The 18,279-nt window shown below is 45.5% G+C and overlaps 1 protein-coding gene across 11 annotated transcripts in view; it reads left to right on the forward strand.

Annotated features, from left to right (window-relative positions):
• The window catches only part of LOC110516128 (transcription factor EB-like), a 69,721-nt gene that overhangs the window by 45,108 nt on the left and 6,334 nt on the right, over nt 1–18,279 (forward strand). For 8 of the 11 annotated variants that reach the window (XM_036950457.1, XM_036950455.1, XM_036950460.1 and 5 more), the window contains 5 exons: nt 4,212–4,310; nt 4,412–4,609; nt 7,082–7,171; nt 16,089–16,206; nt 17,018–17,074. In XM_036950457.1, coding sequence (XP_036806352.1) covers nt 4,212–4,310; nt 4,412–4,609; nt 7,082–7,171; nt 16,089–16,206; nt 17,018–17,074 — 562 coding nt within the window. The remainder of the gene's footprint in view (nt 1–4,211; nt 4,311–4,411; nt 4,610–7,081; nt 7,172–16,088; nt 16,207–17,017; nt 17,075–18,279) is intronic. The other 3 variants (XM_036950453.1, XM_036950454.1, XM_036950452.1) reach the window with 3 other exon arrangements.

Below are 18,279 nucleotides of genomic sequence, written 5' to 3' on the forward strand. Positions count from 1 at the left end.
GGAGAATCAGTCTTCATCATGACATGGCACTGTGTGTGTGTGTGTGTGTGTGTGTGTGTGTGTGTGTGTGTGTGTGTGTGTGTGTGTGTGTGTGTGTGTGTGTGTGTGTGTGTGTGTGTGTGTGTGTGTGTGTGGTGTGTGACCGACAGAAGTAAGATACTGTACTGACAGCAGGAGATAAAGGTTATCTGACATTTTGTCTGATTCCACAGATGACAGTGAATGTTCGTATCAGTGTGTGTGAGGAGAGTACATTCTGTCTTTCTCTCAGTCTCTTTGTCATTTGTCAGTATCTCTGTTTCTTCTCTGTGTTGTGGGTTCATACTGTGTGTGTGTGTGTAATTTTCAGGGGAGGCGACGGTGGGTGAATTAGAATTATACATACATGTAGAAGTTAACTTCCTCCAAGTAGTGAGGAAGTCTCTGCTCTATATCTTCACCTCTGTACTGTTGCAAACTGTTGGTCGAAAACCTATATCAGTCTTCCTGTCATTCCTTTCACTTAGTGCATGTGAAGTTTATTTGTTCTGACAGAGACATGAGTTATGACAAATAGATCTGACTGCTGTTACTGTTTTGTCCCTGTGGGCCCATAGCAATGTGTCACTGACAGTTTTTCTACTGTAAATAAACAGACCCACACTTACTCACGGGCATGCACACACACAGTAAGTGTGTACCATACTGTACTCTACCTTACTCTACTCTAACCTGCCCTATTCTACTCTACTCTAACCTGTCCTACTATATTCTACTCTACCCTATTCTACTCTACTCTACCCTATTCTAGTCTACACTAGCCTATTCTACTCGACCCAACCCTATTCTACTCTACCATACTCTGTTCTACTCTTCCCTACCCTACTCTACCCTACCCTACTCTACACTACCCTATTCTACTCTACCCATATTCTACCCTACCATACTCTGTTCTACTCTACCCTAGTCTACTCTACCTATTCTACCCTACTCTACCATACTCTATTCTACTCGACCCTATTCTACTCTACCCTACCATACTCTGTTCTACTCTACTCTACCATACTCTGTTCTACTCTACTCTACCATACTCTACCCTATTCTACCCTACCATACTCTACCATACTCTGTTCTACTCTACCCTATTATACTCTACCCTATTCTACCCTACCATACTCTGTTCTACTCTACCCTAGTCTACTCTACCCTAGTCTACTCTACATATTCTACCATACTCTACCATACTCTTTTCTACACTACCCTATTCTACTCTGCCCTATTCTATTCTACCATACTCTGCCATACTCTACCATGCTCTATTCTACTAAACTCTACCCTATTCTACTTTACCCTACTCTATTCTACCCTACCTTATTCTACTCTACCCTGTTCTACCCTACCTTATTCGACTCTACTCTAGCCTATTCTACTCTACCATATTCTACTCTACCCTACTCTACAATATTCTATTCTACCCTATTCTGCTCTACCATACTCTATTCTACTATACCCTACCCTATTCTACTCTACCCTATTCTACCATACTCTATTCTACTCCACCCTACTCTACCATACTCTATTCTACTCTACCATATTCTACTCTACCCTATTCTACTCTACCCTATTCTACCATACTCTATTCTACTCTACCCGATTCTACCATACTCTATTCTACTCTACCCTATTCAACCATGCTCTATTCTACTCTACCATACTATACTTTACTCTACCATACTCTATTCTACTCTACCCTACTCTACTCTACCCTACTCTACCCTATTCTACCCTATTCTACTCTACCCTATTCTACTCTACCCTACTCTATTCTACTCTACCCTACTTTACTCTACTCTACCCTATTCTACTCTACCCTACTCTATTCTATTCTTCCCTACTTTACTCTCTCCTACTTTAATCAACCCTATTCTACTCTATCCTACTCTATTCTACTCTACCCTACTCTACTCTACCCTACTCTACCCTATTCTACCCTATTCTACTCTACCCTATTCTACTCTACCCTACTCTATTCTACTCTACCCTACTTTACTCTACTCTACCATATTCTACTCTACCCTACTCTATTCTATTCTTCCCTACTTTACTCTCTCCTACTTTAATCAACCCTATTCTACTCTATCCTACTCTATTCTACTCAACCCTACTTTATACGATTCTACTCTACTCTATTCTACTCTACCCCATTCTACTCTACCCTACTCTATTCTACTCTACCCTATTCTGCTCTATCCTATTCTACCCTATTCTACTCTACCCTATTCTACTCTACCCTATTCAACCATACTCTATTCTACTCTACCATACTACACTTTACTCTACCATACTCTATTCTACTATACCCTACTCTACCCAAATCTACTCTACCTATTCTACTCTACCCTATTCTACTCTACCCTACTCTATTATACTCTACCCTACTTTACTCTACTCTACCCTATTCTACTCTACCCTATTCTACTCTACCCTACTCTATTCTATTCTACCCTACTTTACTCTCTTCTACTCTAATCTACCCTATTCTACTCTATCCTACTCTATTCTACCCTACTTTAAACTATTCTACTCTACTCTATTCTACTCTACCACATTCTACTCTACCCTTCTCTATTCTACTCTACCCTACTTTACTCTATTCTACTCTACCCTATTCTACTCTACCCTATTCTACTCTACCCCATTCTACCATACTCTATTCTACTCTACCATACTATAATTTACTCTACCATACTCTATTCTACGCTACCCTATTCTACCCTATTCTACTCCACCCTACTCTATTCTACTCTACCCTACTTTACTCTGCTCTACCCTATTCTACTCCACCCTACTCTATTCTATTCTACCCTACTTTACTCTATTCTACTCTACTCTACCCTATTCTACTCTATCCTACTCTATTCTACTCTACCCTACTTTACTCTATCCTACTCTACTCTACCCTACTCTATTCTACTCTACCCTACTTTACTCTATTCTACTCTACCCTATTCTACTCTACCCTATTATACTCTACTCTATTCTACTCTACTCTATTATACTATACTCTACCACACTCTGCTCTATTATACTATACTCTACCACACTCTACTCTACCATATTCTATTCTACCCCATTCTACTCTACCATACTCTACTCTATTACTACACTCTATTACTACCCCCTATTACTAACCTCTATTACTACCCCCTATTACTACCCCCTATTACTACCCCCTATTACTACCCCCTATTACTACCCCCTATTACTACCCTCTATTACTACCCCCTATTACTACCCCCTATTACTACCCCCTGTTACTACCCTCTATTACTACCCTCTATTACTACCCCCTTTTACTACCCCCTATTACTACCCCCTATTACTACCCCCTATTAATACCCTCTATTACTACCCCCTATTACTACCCCCTATTACTACCCCCTGTTACTACCCTCTATTACTACCCCCTATTACTACCCTCTATTACTACCCCCCTATTACTACACTCTATTACTACCCCCTATTACTAACCTCTATTACTACCCCCTATTACTAACCTCTATTACTACCCTCTATTACTACCCCCTATTACTACCCTCTATTACTACCCCCTATTACTACCCTCTATTACTACCCCCTATTACTACCCTCTATTACTACCCCCTATAACTACCCTCTATTACTACCCCCTATTACTACCCTCTATTACTACCCCCTGTTACTCCCTGGTCAGGCCTGGGGACTACAGGCTTTACTACGGCTCTACTGTAGGGTTACAGAAACAATGTTGGGGTTCCATACACAACAAACTGTTGTGGTATTGTGGCTCATACCAATGGACAACAAACTATTGTGGCTCATACTAATGGACAACAAACTATTGTGGCTCATACTAATGGACAACAAACTATTGTGGCTCATACTAATGGACAACAAACTATTGTGGCTCATACTAATGGACAACAAACTATTGTGGCTCATACTAATGGACAACAAACTATTGTGGCTCATACTAATGGACAACAAACTATTGTGGCTCATACTAATGGACAACAAACTATTGTGGCTCATACTAATGGGCAATGGACAACCAGCACGCAATGGTAAATGAATCTGTTGACATAGTTCAGAGAGAATTCAGTAATGTATGTCTGATATGATGAGCAGTGTGTCTGATTATGATGTCAACTGTGTTTAACTCTTGGTGTGGTGTGTTACTTGCGTGTGTTCAGGTGCAGACTCACCTGGAGAACCCTACAGACTACCACATTCGCCAGTCCCAGAGACAACAGGTGAAGGAGTACCTCTCCACCACCTACGCCACCAAGCAGGTACCTCACAGTCTGCCTCTTTCTCTCTGTCTCCATCTGTCTTGGTCTCTCTCCCTCCATCTCTTTCTTCAACACACTCTCTCTCTCTCCTCTCTGTGCAGACAGTACACGCAGTAACAGGGGTGGTCCAACCATCCCCTCCCCCCACTCTGGCCCCCCCGGGGGCCTCTTCCTCGGTCCCCCCTCCTCTCCACTCCCCCCGGCTCCGTACAGAGCAGCTCATCACAGGAAACAGCGCCCCTAACAGCCCCATGGCCATGCTCAACATCGGCTCCAGCCACGAGAACGAGGTACACGAGGTACTTACACACACACTTGCACACATACAATCCATACACACCCTCACACTCACACACAGCAAATACACACACTCGCACACAGCAAATACACACACTCACACACAGCAAATACACACAGGGATCTCCAATGATTCTGGAGGGCTACTGGGTTGGAGACTTCAGGAATGCATACAGTTCATGAACACACAGATGCAAACGACTTATGCACACAATCACAACACAGATATACTCTCTCACACTCAACACAAACACACATGTTTGCACACACTGTTGTACTAAAGCTCATGTCTAGACAAACATAAAAGCCCGTCTCAGCTGTGATAATCTGTGAGAAAGTGATGTTCTGTAATTCACTGTATTTCTGAGGGGGCTGACCTGACCTCAACAAGACATAAATCATGGACACATTCCCTTGGTCCATAAATCCTAGAACGTGTGGGATTGAACATATAACCCTGCAATATCTCCTATACAACTTGATTACCAGGCTGTATAAAGAGAGGATTTAGGGATTACATTATATTATATTCACAGTTTATGAAGGCATCATTATGACAGCATTGCACCTTATTGTGATGGATTGCAACCTACCATCGTGTGTGTGTGTGTGTGTGTGTGTGTGTGTGTGTGTGTGTGTGTGTGTGTGTGTGTGTGTGTGTGTGTGTGTGTGTGTGTGTGTGTGCGCGCGCAAAGACCGGCTATTTATCTCGGTGGCATCCACAGACCCAGGGCCAGCTCTATAAAAGTGTTGTACAGCAGTGTGCACCCAAAGGTCACTGTGTTAGCTAACTGAGGCTAACTAGCTCTGATTATCATTGCACTTTAAATGCTCCATTATGGCCTTGCTAAAGTAATTACAGCTTAACGCATGACAGGGGGATAACACACACTGTAACGCCCTTTGAACCCCACAGACTTTGGTCCACACACACACACTGGCGTAGCAACACATATAACTTAACTTCACCAGCATCTTCTACAGACCTGAGCAGACCAGCAACTGTAGAGGTCAGAAGTGCATCACTCAACTACAACGGACCAACAACAGAACAGTTAGTTAACCTCAACTGACTTGAGGCTGAGGCTAGTTAACAGAACAGTTAGTTAACCTCAACTAGCCTCAGCCTCAAGTCAGTTAACAGAACAGTTAGTTAACCTCAACTAGCCTCAGCCTCAAGTCAGTTAACAGAACAGTTAGTCAACTAGCATTCCGTATGTTGCAGTCCAGCCAAGGTGCAGACTGTGCATTGAAGAAGCTTACTGTACAAGGTGCATACTGTGCATTAAAGAAGCTTACTGTACAAGGTGCATACTGTGCATTAAAGAAGCTTACTGAACAAGGTGCATACTGTGCATTAAAGAAGCTTACTGTACAAGGTGCATACTGTGCATTGAAGAAGCTTACTGTACAAGGTGCATACTGTGCATTAAAGAAGCTTACTGTACAAGGTGCATACTGTGCATCAAAGAAGCTTACTGTACAAGGTGCATACTGTGCATTGAAGAAGCTTACTGTACAAGGTGCATACTGTGCATCGAAGAAGCTTACTGTACAAGGTGCATACTGTGCATTGAAGAAGCTTACTGTACAAGGTGCATACTATGCATTGAAGAAGCTTACTGTACAAGGTGCATACTGTGCATCGAAGAAGCTTACTGTACAAGGTGCATACTGTGCATTGAAGAAGCTTTCGGTACAAGGTGCATACTGTGCATTAAAGAAGCTTTCAGTACAAGGTGCATACTGTGCATTAAAGAAGCTTACTGTACAAGGTGCATACTGTGCATCGAAGAAGCTTACTGTACAAGGTGCATACTGTGCATTGAAGAAGCTTTCGGTACAAGGTGCATACTGTGCATTAAAGAAGCTTACTGTACAAGGTGCATACTGTGCATTAAAGAAGCTTACTGTACAAGGTGCATACTGTGCATTAAAGAAGCTTACTGTACAAGGTGCATACTGTGCATTAAAGAAGCTTACTGTACAAGGTGCATACTGTGCATTAAAGAAGCTTACTGTACAAGGTGCATACTGTGCATTAAAGAAGCTTACTGTACAAGGTGCATACTGTGCATTAAAGAAGCTTACTGTACAAGGTGCATACTGTGCATTAAAGAAGCTTACTGTACAAGGTGCATACTGTGCATTAAAGAAGCTTACTGTACAAGGTGCAAGAGATGGTCAATAAAAAGTTAATGATAACTTTTCACGTAATTCATTTTAACAACCTTTTTCCAGAGAGCTGGCTCACACTTCTGTGTTAATGCATTGCATATTATATAGGGCACTTCATTCACCACCAGTGTGTAGCACATCTGCAAGAAACGTCTGGCATGATAATGAAGTTGATATACTCAGTTTGCACAACATGGCTGCCTTGGTCTGTCTGTATATGATTTGGCATCACTGATCTTAGTGTACTTGAATGTATAACTCTTTAAACAGTTTTCCCCTCCTTGTTCTTGGCACAGATGGATGAGGTCATCGATGACATCATCAGCATGCAGTCGAGCTATGATGACATCCAGCAGTACATTGACCCTGTTCAGATGTCCAACACAGTAAGTATTACACCATACAGTCAACCTGGGTGGGATTGTCAAGGTTTGAACACTTCTGAACTGGGTTGAAATGACTATTCAAGGGATTATGTGGGTTAGGTGGGTTGGGTGGGTTGGGTGGGTTGGGTGGGTTAGGTGGGTTGGGTGGGTTAGGTGGGTTGGGTGGGATAGGTGGGTTGGGTGGGTTAGGTGGGTTAGGTGGGTTGGGTGGGTTGGGTGGGTTGGGTGGGTTAGGTGGGTTGGGTGGGTTAGGTGGGTTGGGTGGGTTGGGTGGGTTAGGTGGGTGGGTTGGGTGGGTTATGTGGGTTGGGTGGGTTGGGTGGGTTAGGTGGATGTGTGTTGAGATGAATAGATTCGACTAATATACTGAAGAAAAATATAAACGCAACATGCAACCATTTCAACGATTTGAGTTACAGCTCATATAAGGAAATCAGTCAATTGAAATGAATAAATTAGGCCCTAATCTGTGGATTTCACATGACTGGTCAGGTGTGCAGGGAGGGGAGGGCATAGACCCACCCACTTGGCAGCCAGGCCCTACCAATCAGAATGAGTTATTCCCCACAAAAGGGCTTTATTACAGACAGAAATACTCCTTAATTTCATCAGCTGTCCGGGTGGCTGGTCTCAGACGATCCCACAGGTGAAGAAACCAGAAGTGGAGGTCCTGGGCTACCATGGTTACACGTGATCTGCGGTTGTGAGGCCGTTTGGACGTACCGCCAAATTCCCTAAAATGACATTGGAGAACGCTTTTGGTAGAGAAATGAACATGACATTTTCTGGCAACAGCTCTGGTGGACATTCCTGCAGTCAGCATGTCAACTGCACACTCTCTCAAAACTTAAGACATCAATGGCATTGTGGTGTGTGACAAAACTGTACATTTTAGAGTGACCTTTTATTTTCTCCAGTACAAGTCATCATGCAGTTTAATCAGCTTCTTTTTTGTGTCTTTTTTGTTGTGATTTTTACCCCCTTTTCCGTGGTGTCCAATTGTTAGTAGTTACTATCTTGTCTCATCGCTACAACTTCCGTACGGGCTCGGGAGAGACGAAGGTCGAAAGCCATGTGTCCTCCGAAACACAACCCAACCATGCCGCACTGCTTCTTAACACAGCGCGCATCCAACCTGGAAGCCAGCCGCACCAATGTGTCGGAGGAAACACTGTACACCTGGCGACCTTGGTTAGCGCGCACTGCGCCAGGCCCGCCACAGGAGTCGCTGGTGCGCGATGAGACAAGGATATCCCTGCCGGACGACGCTAGGCTGATTGTGTGTCGCCCCACTGACCTCCCGGTCGCGGCTGGCTGTGTCAGAGCCTGGGCGCGAACCCAGAGTCTCTGGTGGCGCAGCGCATTAGATCACTGCGCCACCCGGGAGGCCCTTAATCAGCTTCTTAATATGCCACACCTATCAGGTAGATGGATTCTCTTGGTAAAGGAGAACTGCTCACTAACAGGGATGTTTTATTTCAGCTCATGGGACAAACACTTTACATGCTGCGTTTATATTTTTGTTCAGTATAGTTTATGATCAGTCTTCCAGTGGGCTATTTTAGGTTTGTTCCCTCTCTGCCCTTTACGTACTCTTCTTGACGTTCCTCTACCCATTTCTCACCACTTCCTGCCTCTCCCGTGTCCTTTCTCACCCCTCGCTCACCCCTCTCTGTCCCTATCTACCTCTCTCACCCCTCGCTCACCCCTCTCTGTCCCTATCTACCTCTCTCACCCCTCTCTCACCCCTCTCTGTCCCTATCTAACTCTCTCACCCCTCGCTCACCCCTCTCTGTCCCTATCTACCTCTCTCACCCCTCTCTCACCCCTCTCTGTCCCTATCTACCTCTCTCACCCCTCTCTCACCCCTCTCTGTCCCTATCTACCTCTCTCACCCCTCTCTCACCCCTCTCTGTCCCTATCTACCTCTCTCACCCCTCTCTCACCCCTCTCTGTCCCTATCTACCTCTCTCACCCTTCTCTCACCCCTCTCTGTCCCTATCTACCTCTCTCACCCCTGTCTTACCCCTCTCTGTTCTATTTTGGTCCCAGTCCACCCCTCCCTGTGTGAGTTAATGGGGTGATTATGCAGACTCCTCAGTACTAAGGCTGTGACTGGGCTCTGAGGGAGAAAGAGACTCGTTGTTCCGTCTATCAGAATCCCTCCATCTTAAGCTACAGACTCTTTTGTATGTTTGTGTCCTATTTGAGAACTACTGTTGTTGTCATTGCTGTTGCATTTAGCTTCCCAAACGTCAAAATGGCCGATATTTGATGTTGGTGGGGGGGCAGTGGGCCTGTGTTTTTTTGTTCCTCAGAGTTTAATGAATAACTGCTGATCTATATTGGCTTCAATTAGCTGTCTGGTGCTGCTGCCTTCCCACCCCAGGGGAACCCTTCAGTTGTTTTAAAGGACTTGATTTTAAATGATTGATGTGAAGTGCTGCAGTTTTGAAAGAGAGAGGAAGAGGGGCATTCCTAGCCCTAAAAAAGTCTGTGGTCTGAGAGCGTCTTTCTTCGAGCAGAAGCACAGAGCTCTGTGTTTAAAAGGAATGGCTCCGAATTAACAATTAAACCACCGCTAGTTAGAGTACAACTTGTTTACAAGGCATTTGGAAAGGGAGGAAGAGGGAAGGAGAGGTGGAGGAGGAGGGGAATGGGGGATGTGGGAAAAACAGGCTGAAAGTCCAGTTAGGGGAAAGTTCATTGTGTAGAAGAGAGGTAGAAGAGAGAGGGATTTGGTGAGATTGGTTAGTCTCTGAGGAGGGCTGGAGCGAGTCAGTGAGTCAGTGTGAGAGAGTAAGAGGGAGAGTGCACGGACCCAGAGAAGGAAGAAAGGATGAAGGAGATGAATAAGACGTATGCCATCGTGGAGGTGATAGATGGGGAACAGATCCAACTGGTAAGAGGTCTGCGCTCTGGTTTGTGTGTGTGTCTGTGTGTATGCGTGCATTTGTGTGTGTGGTTGGGAAATATGTATATATGTGTATTTGTTCACCCAGCTTGGTCAGTAGTGAGGCATTAGAGTTAGGAGAGTTATGCCCCCCTCCCTCATGACCCCTCTCTGGATTGGCTGGGGCTGGGGCAGGGCGGGTCATCTCTAACTCCCAGCCTTGAGTCTCTGATTAGGGGATGAGTCTAGTCCTCAGGCCCCTGGGACTGGTGCTGCAGGCTGGAGGCTGGAAGGAAGCAGCACTTTGATATGGGAGCGGTTGAGCTGAGCTCTATCGCTGTGGGCAAACTTCCAGTGAGGGACACGCTCAGCCATTAGAGAGAGAACTGCATGGGACATTAACTGTCTGGCATGACAGCGTAAAGGTCACTGCTGGCTTCTCCCCTGTCTCCCTGCTCTATCCCGTGTGGGTGGGTGTGTGGAATAGAAGGGCATTCACTGGGTTTATCTCTTGGTGTTCTTGGCTCTTGATCACTCAGTGTTGTGTTGGGTGTGTGTGATTACATAATATTCAATATCATAGTCATTGATTAGATTTAGCTGTTTGGCAATTGATTGCCTATCCAGGAGCTAAACTGAGCAGTGTGATTTGCATGCTGGGACAGTGGTATTAAGTGTCTCTGTGCATAGATTCAGCCCTCTGTATGGAGTATTGATGGTGAGGGAGATCAGGTATTCCCATCGCATTGCTACAAGTTTGCACCAGATGTGCAGCAAATCAGCGAAAAAATATGTGCTTGTTTTTTTTTGTTCGGTTGACTTAATATGCAGACCTCTAAACAGTTATGCTGTTCTCTCAGTCTCTGTCAAGGTCCCTGTGCTCTGCTGAGACGTTTAGAATGAGATCCCTCAGGACTAATGTTAGTTACCTTACAAATCTTCTCTCTGCTTTTGGAGGTTCTTTCCTCGTTAACTTTCCTTAAACACTGAGTTTTCCCCTTAATGAATGAATTTCCTCTGCTAATCTGTGAGCAGGATTATCATGGTAAACTCCCTGGAATCTGTGGAATCTGGGAGTTTAAGGAAAGCTTGGGAACGCCACTGAGAGAATACCAGGCATGACTGACCTGCGAGAGTGAGAGTTTGTTTAAAATGGACGGTATTGGGTCATGCTGATTGTGTGTAGGATGGGAGACAGTCACAGAGAGGGGAGAGGAAGGGACAAGGAGAGGAGAGGGTTACACCTAACTCTTAACTTCATGTCCCAGATTTAAAATAAAGGAGAGGAAGACCCTACTGAAGATGCCATTTCCTTTTGATCAGTGTACTGTAGATCTGTTTGCTTGATGAGTGACCAGAGGTCTCCGTCCACAGCGGTCTGTTTTGAACCTGTGGTTTAACTGTGTGAGTGAGACCTGGCTGCTCGTCAGTCGTCTCAGTGATAAGGGATCTATCTACCTGTTATCCGTCAAGCCTCATTAGTATTGCAAAGGAGATCTTCAGCCACGTCCTCTTGTGTGAAATTCAAAGTGTTTCTTTATTACTGGAAGATTCATCATCAAATCCCTTATCAGGGTGCTTGACTAGTAGTAGCCCATAGAGCCTGCTACGTAACAGCTAAACAACCTCTACACAACCTCTACAGAGGAGACCGCTAGTCTTCCAAACAGAGGCTGGGTTAGAGATATGGTCAGAGAATAAAGCTATAGAGATAAGAAGAGAGATGGACCGATAGTCAATAAATGTGTGTCTGTCAGAGCAGAGGCAGTTAGAGGCAGTAGTTTCCAGGTGTGATATTGGCCTGTTATCTTCTGCTATCTGCTCTTTACAGCCACTAAACATGTAACACACTGTGTGTTTATTAAGTTCCCTCAGGCTCAGAGAACTAACCAGGGTTACGCACAATATGATGCCATACAACTCCCAGGAGACACTGACTTCACCATTCTGTCTTCAAATTGTCTCCCTCTGTCAAGGGGCTTTATTGGCCTGGGAAACAGATGTTAACGTTGCCAAAGCAAGAGAAATGGATAATAAACAACAGTGAAATAAACAATCAAAAATCAACAGCAAACATTACACTCCAGTTCCAAAGGAATAGAGACATTTCAAATGTCATGTTATGTCTGTATACAGTGTTGTAATGATGTGGAAATACTTAAAGCACATGTTATGTCTGTATACAGTGTTGTAATGATGTGGAAATACTTAAAGCACATGTTATGGCTGTATACAGTGTTGTAACAATGTGGAAATACTTAAAGCACATGTTATGTCTGTATACAGTGTTGTAACAATGTGGAAATACTTAAAGCACATGTTATGTCTGTATACAGTGTTGTAACAATGTGGAAATACTTAAAGCACATGTTATGTCTGTATACAGTGTTGTAATGATGTGGAAATACTTAAAGCACATGTTATGTCTGTATACAGTGTTGTAACAATGTGGAAATACTTAAAGCACATGTTATGTCTGTATACAGTGTTGTAACAATGTGGAAATACTTAAAGCACATGTTATGTCTGTATACAGTGTTGTAATGATGTGGAAATACTTAAAGCACATGTTATGGCTGTATACAGTGTTGTAATGATGTGGAAATACTTAAAGCACATGTTATGGCTGTATACAGTGTTGTAATGATGTGGAAATACTTAAAGCACATGTTATGGCTGTATACAGTGTTGTAATGATGTGGAAATACTTAAAGCACATGTTATGGCTGTATACAGTGTTGTAATGATGTGGAAATACTTAAAGCACATGTTATGGCTGTATACAGTGTTGTAATGATGTGGAAATACTTAAAGCACATGTTATGGCTGTATACAGTGTTGTAACAATGTGAAAATACTTAAAGCACATGTTATGTCTGTATACAGTGTTGTAATGATGTGGAAATACTTAAAGCACATGTTATGGCTGTATACAGTGTTGTAATGATGTGGAAATACTTAAAGCACATGTTATGGCTGTATACAGTGTTGTAATGATGTGGAAATACTTAAAGCACATGTTATGGCTGTATACAGTGTTGTAATGATGTGGAAATACTTAAAGCACATGTTATGGCTGTATACAGTGTTGTAATGATGTGGAAATACTTAAAGCACATGTTATGGCTGTATACAGTGTTGCAACAATGTGCAAATACTTAAAGCACAAAATGGAAAATAAATCAACATAAATATGGGTTGTATTTACAATGGTGTTTGTTCTTCACTGGTTGCCATTTTCTTGTGGCAACCGTTCACGAATATTGCTGCTGTGATGGTATTTCACCCAATAGATATGGGAGTTTATTCAAATTGGATTTGTTTTCATGTTCTTTGTGGGTCTGTGTAATCTGAGGGAAATATGTTACTCTCAGTCTCTCTCTCTGTCTCTCTCTGTCTCTCTCTTTCTCAATCAATTAATTGAGGGTGATCTCAGGAAACAGTGTTTATGAAATAAAAATGTGTTCCTAGGTTGTGTTTCGTGCATGGTTTCCTGAATTTTGTTGTGTATCAGGCTATCAAACAACCGCAAGGGCTTAACGTGGGCTCTAAACTGCCCTGAAAATAGAGTGGCTTGTAAGAATAGTTTATTTAACTATCATTTCCCCATCTAAAGGATGTGTGTCACGTTCTGACCTTTATTTCCTTTGTTTTGTATTTATTTAGTATGGTCAGGGCGTGAGTTGGGTGGGCAGTCTATGTTTGTTTCTCTATGTTTGGTTTCTGTTTCGGCCTAGTATGGTTCTCAATCAGAGGCAGGTGTCGTTAGTTGTCTCTGATTGAGAATCATACTTAGGTAGCCTGGGTTTCACTGTTGGTTTGTGGGTGTTTGTTTCCGTGGGTGTGTTTGTCGCCACATGGTACTGTTTCGGTTTTTGTAGATTACATGTTATCGTTTATTGTTTTTGTTTGAGTGTTCATTTTGTCTTTATTAAAATATCGTCATGAACACTTACCACGCTGCATCTTGGTCCGATCCTTACTCCTCTTCAGATGAAGAGGAGATCTGCAATTACAGAAACACCCACCAGGCAGCGTGGTAACAGGCAGCAGCAGCAGCAGGAGAGGCAGCGATACTTGGAGAAATGGACTTGGGAGGAGATTTTGGACGGCAAAGGACCCTGGGAACAGCCAGGGGAATATCACCGCCCCAAAGCAGAGTTGGAGGCAGCGAAAGCAGAGAGGCGGCATTATGAGGAGCTAGCACGGCAGAGCGGCTGGAAGCCCGAGAGGCAGCCCCAAAAATGTATTGGGGCGGTGGCACACAGGGAGTGTGGCGAAGGCAGCTAGGAGACCTGCGCCAACTTCCCGTGCTTACCGGAGAGCGAGAGGGACCTGGCAGGCGTTATGCTGTGTTATGCTGTGGAGCGCATGGTGTCCCTGGTGCGGGTGCATAGCCCGGTGCAGTACATTCCAGCTCCTCGTATCGGCCGGGCTAGACTGGGCATCGAGCCAGGTGCCATGAAGCCGGCTCTACGCATCTGGTCTCCAGTGCGTCTCCTTGGGCCGGCGTGCATGGCACCAGCCTTACGCATGGTGTCCCTGGTTCGCCAGCACAGCCCCGTGCGGGCTATTCCACCTCGCCGCACTGGCCTGGCTACCGGGAGCATTCAGCCAGGTAAGGTTGGGCAGGCTCGGTGCTCAAGAGCTCCAGTGCGCCTGCACGGTCCGGTCTACCCAGTGCCACCTCCACGCTCCAGCCCTCCGGTGGCAGCCCCCCGCACCAGGCTGTCTCTCCGTTTTCTGCCTACAGGTGTTCCCGCCTGTCCAGCGCCGCCAGAGTCTCCCGTCTGTCCAGAGCCGCCAGAGTCTCCCGTCTGTCCAGAGCCGCCAGAGTCTCCCGTCTGTCCTGAGCCGCCAGAGTCTCCCGTCTGTCCTGAGCCGCCAGAGTCTCCCGTCTGTCCTGAGCCGCCAGAGTCTCCCGTCTGTCCTGAGCCGCCAGAGTCTCCCGTCTGTCCTGAGCCGCCAGAGTCTCCCGTCTGTCCTGAGCCGCCAGAGTCTCCCGTCTGTCCTGAGCCGCCAGTCAGCCAGGAGCTGCCAGAGCCGCCAGCCAGCCAGGCGATGCCAGAGTTGCCCTTCACTCCGGAGCTGCCGGAGTTTCCCGCCTGTCCGGTGCTGCCGGAGTTTCCCGCCTGTCCGGCGCTGCCGGAATCTCTCGTCCATTCGGGACCCATTTCTAGGGTCCCCAGTCCGAGGGTCGCCGTGTTTAGGAGGCCACAGAGGCGGGCAATGAGGCGGAGAAAAACTGTGGTAAAGTGGGGTTCACGTCCCGCGCCAGAGCCGCCACCGCGGACAGACACCCACCCAGACCCTCTAGGTTCCGGTTTTGCGTCCGGAGTCCGCACCTTTGGTGGGGGGGTACTGTCACGTTCTGACCCTTATTTATTTTGTTTTGTAATGATTTAGTATGGTCAGGGCGTGAGTTGGGGTGGGCAGTCTATGTTTGTTTTTCTATGTTTGGTTTCTGTTTCGGCCTAGTATGGTTCTCAATCAGAGGCAGGTGTCGTTAGTTGTCTCTGATTGAGAATCATACTTAGGTAGCCTGGGTTTCACTGTTGGTTTGTGGGTGTTTGTTTCCGTGGGTGTGTTAGTCGCCACATGGTACTGTTTCGGTTTTTGTAGATTACATGTTATCGTTTATTGTTTTTGTTTGAGTGTTCATTTTGTCTTTATTAAAATATCGTCATGAACACTTCCCACGCTGCATCTTGGTCCGATCCTTACTCCTCTTCAGACGAAGAGGAGATCTGCCATTACAATGTGCTTGGTGTCGTTGTTGGAACCCATTCTTCATTGAACTTGATAGGAGAGTAAGTGACCAGTCACTTGTATGAGATTAAGTGAAGATACTTCATCTGAAGGATTAGCATGCAATAACCCCTGTTTAACCCTTCAATCTCTTCTTTCTCATGGATTCTAATCTCACAAAGAGAGTGACCCGAATGACCAATCCTCTGTGTTATTGATATTTTTGAGTGAATGTAGGTTACGCGATGCTCATTCTGATGTGTGTTCCCTCCTCAGCTCCCTCTGTCCAGCAGTCACCTGGACGTGTACACAGGCCCTGGGATGACCGGTCAATCCATTGCCATGACCAGCAACTCCTGCCCTGCCAACCTGGCCATCAAACGAGAGCTGACGGGTAGGACCAATCACAGCCGCAGGCACAGCCATGGCAACCAATCAGAGACAAGCTTAGACACACAGCAAACACACAGCTATCAGAGAAATAGCAACCAATCAGAGATAGACCTGCAAGCCAAAATGGTTTCCTACCAGTTTTCCCGCCTGGTTTCCGAGGTCTCAATCAGATGCTGAGTAAACCAGGATATAAGAGGAGGCTGGTGGAAGGAGCTATAGGAGGACAGGCTCATTGTAATGGCTGGAATGGAATGAATGGAACGGTATCAAACACATGGAAACCACATGTTTTACTCCATGCCATTATAATAGGCCCGTCCTTTTACAGCTCCTCCCACCAGCCTCCTCTGCAGGGTCGATTTTTCTCAAAACGACCGGTTCATTGAACGTCATTTCTACTGTGATGGAATTCAATTAATAATTGAAGCAATGTAGTTCCTCATTGACAGTTATTGTGAAGGCCAGCCTGTGAGTTACATCAATCAGCTCAGGTTTCCTTTAGGAATGTTTCTCAGGACATACCGTCTCATAGGGACGTACATACCGTCTCATAGGGACGTACATACCGTCTCATAGGGACGTACATACCGTCTCATAGGGACGTACATACCGTCTCATAGGGACGTACACACCGTCTCATAGGGACGTACATACCGTCTCTGAGGGACGTACATACCGTCTCATAGGGACGTACATACCGTCTCATAGGGACGTACATACCGTCTCTAGGTTTTTTTTGGCAGCTGATAGTAGTTAGTGTTGATGAGTTGTGTGAGGACAGTGTTAGTTCATTGCTTGTTGTTTTTGTCAAGATGCAGAAGCCCGTGCGATGGCCAAGGAGAGACAGAAGAAAGACAACCACAACCTGAGTGAGTTTATTCTGCCCTTCCCCCTTTCCCTTTCCCTTGCTCTCTCTGTCTCTCTGTCTCTCTGTCTTTCTCTATATCTCTCCCTCTCTCTCTCTCTCACCCTCTCTCTCCCTCTCTCTGTCTCTCTCCCTCCCCCTCTCTCTCTGTCTCTCTCGCTCTCTCTCTCGCTCTCTCTCTCGGTCTCTCTAGCTCTCTCTCTCGGTCTCTCTGTGTCTCTCTCTCTCTCTCTCTCTGTGTCTCTCTCTCTCTCGCTCCCTCTGTCTCTTGCTCCCTCTGTCTCTCTCTCTCTCTGTCTCCCTTGCAAAACACAACTTTTTACAATCTCTCTCTGTTTAAAGTACACATCTCTCTCTCTCTGTTTAAAGTACACCTCTATCTCTCTCTCTCTCAATTTAAATTACACCTCTATCTCTTTCCCTCTCTCTTTCACACACACACACACACACACACACACTGTGGTAATTCAGCTGATACAGGGCAACCCACAGGTGGATGTTTAACCCACACTTTCTGCTGCTCTGACACTAAAGTCTAATTGCCTGTCACACTAGTTTTTTATGTGTAGTGCCTGTGTTAAATCAAATCAAATCAAAATGGTATTTGTCATATATGCTGAATACAACAGGTGTAGACGTTACAGTGAAATGCTTACTTACAAGCCCTTAACCAACAATGCAGTTTTAAGAACATCAAAGAGCAGCAGTAAAATAACAATAGCGATGCTATATACAGGGGGTACTGGTACACAGTCAATGTGCGGGGGTACTGGTCAATGTGCGGGGGTACAGGTCAATGTGCGGGGGTACAGAGTCAGTGTGCGGGGGTACAGAGTCAGTGTGGGGGGGTACAGGTCAATGTGGGGGGGTACAGAGTCAATGTGCGGGGGTACAGAGTCAGTGTGGGGGGGTACAGGTCAATGTGCGGGGGTACAGGTCAATGTGCGGGGGTACAGAGTCAGTGTGCGGGGGTACAGAGTCAGTGTGGGGGGGTACAGGTCAATGTGGGGGGGTACAGAGTCAATGTGCGGGGGTACAGAGTCAGTGTGGGGGGGTACAGGTCAATGTGCGGGGGTACAGGTCAATGTGCGGGGGTACAGAGTCAGTGTGCGGGGGTACAGAGTCAATGTGGGGGGGTACAGGTCAATGTGGGGGGGTACAGAGTCAATGTGCGGGGGTACAGGTCAATGTGTGGGGGTACAGAGTCAA

The sequence above is a fragment of the Oncorhynchus mykiss genome, chromosome 17, assembly GCF_013265735.2.
Source record: "Oncorhynchus mykiss isolate Arlee chromosome 17, USDA_OmykA_1.1, whole genome shotgun sequence".
NCBI classification, from domain to species: Eukaryota; Metazoa; Chordata; class Actinopteri; order Salmoniformes; family Salmonidae; genus Oncorhynchus; species Oncorhynchus mykiss.